Source organism: Blennius ocellaris (assembly GCF_963422515.1).
Source record: "Blennius ocellaris genome assembly, chromosome: 14".
Classification (NCBI taxonomy): domain Eukaryota; kingdom Metazoa; phylum Chordata; class Actinopteri; order Blenniiformes; family Blenniidae; genus Blennius; species Blennius ocellaris.
The window spans coordinates 13047196-13048655 of record NC_137663.1 but is presented as its reverse complement, the minus strand read 5'-3'; the positions used below and the strand labels follow the sequence as shown (position 1 = coordinate 13048655).

The window sequence follows — 1460 nt, the reverse complement described above, 5'->3', positions numbered from 1 at the left end:
AACAAGTGTATTAAGGTGCAGTTTATCTCAACACAGGAAAGGTTAAGCAAGACATAGGCAGCTGGCAACTCACAGGACATGTGAGGCACTTTTAACTGTGCTGTGCAAAATCAATCAATTATCACCAAGTACAAAGATGTATAATATTTGAATTAATTAGAGGCATCGGTAAGTCATTTTTGCATAAGGAGTAGCCGCAGTTCTCATATGTGGGAGAAATGTTTCATCACAGTTTTGCCTTGTGGTATTAAAGAAGTGAAAATATCTCATCGAAGTTGTCATATTTTGGCTCTGTGATGCTATACTTAAAATTCTGAGGCCCTCAGGAGGACCAAAGTGACACATCTGTGATTCGGGGCATTGCAGTATTTCTTCCGTGTGTCAGTAACAGCGTGTATAAGCCAATTTGGTGGTTCCTAAGTTTTCTCAAAGCCCCATAGGTTGTTCCGGGACGACCAAACAAATCATTATTGTTCACTACCGTTATTTGATAGAAGCCTGTTCGCCTCTTGAAGTGAAATGTTGGCCTGAAATCATAAAACCAGAATGGCTTTTTGTTTTTCCTCTAATCTCCAGCCAAGGCTGCTTTGAGGGAATGTGAGGATGTGGGTGAAAGCTCTTGTGTCAGCAAGCATCTGCCATGTTGACAAGTCCTGGAGGGGAAACGCCACATTTCTGGCAGCTTCAGCATGAGACAAAAGAGAAATTTAACCCACAAGGTTATTCAAATAATGAATGCTGTGTGTCTGTTGTTTCACAATGAATCTCACATATCTCGTCTTTTTTTTTTTTTCCTTCCTTTTTGATCCGGCGGTGAAACGTCAGCCAGGATGTCAGGGATGGACGCCCCATTGCAACGGAATGACACTGGAATCTCTTCAGCAGACAACGGGACTTTCCTCCGATTCTCACCGACGTCCGCCTCCACGTCGGCCGCCGCCGCCTCTTCTCCAGGACACCAGGGCAACGTCTATGTTTACGTGTGGCTCTTCCTCGGCCTGCTGGTGTTCCTGCTGACGCTGCTCATCATTTCCCTCCACAGGCTGAAGAACTTAATCTCCTCCTCCTCGTCGGTCCCAGACTGCAGCAGCGAGGGGGGAAGCTCCTTCACCAACATGGAGATCTGCAGCATCTCCTCTCAGAGGTCAACCATTTCTTCTCTCTCCACCTGAGGGGGACGGGATGGTGCACTTGAGCCGATAATGATAATGTCAACAAGGAAGACGTACTGAGACTCACCATGTGATGAAGGTGTCTTGAGGGGTGAAATTGACGAGACCCTTCTCAGCCATTCTTCCAAAATTAAGACAAATGAACCCGAGAAGCATTTCCCCTTCTGCGGGGAAAAACCATAACGAGGAAATATTATCTTCCCTCCTCGTTTTTGTGCCATATCTTCAACTGTACTTGTGCTCATTTAAGAAGAAATACTGTTGCATTACAGATATGATTTGTATTGT

At 45.1% G+C, this 1460-nt stretch overlaps 1 protein-coding gene across 1 annotated transcript; it reads left to right on the top strand.

The window, feature by feature from the left end:
* Positions 1-830: 830 nt before the first annotated feature.
* sertm1 (serine rich and transmembrane domain containing 1) lies at positions 831-1172 on the top strand (the record flags this gene model as incomplete). The annotated part of the gene is made up of 1 exon (XM_080508359.1): positions 831-1172. The coding sequence occupies one exon, from the start codon at positions 831-833 to the stop codon at positions 1170-1172; it is 342 nt and encodes a 113-aa protein (XP_080364485.1).
* Between the last annotated feature and the right edge of the window lie 288 nt (positions 1173-1460).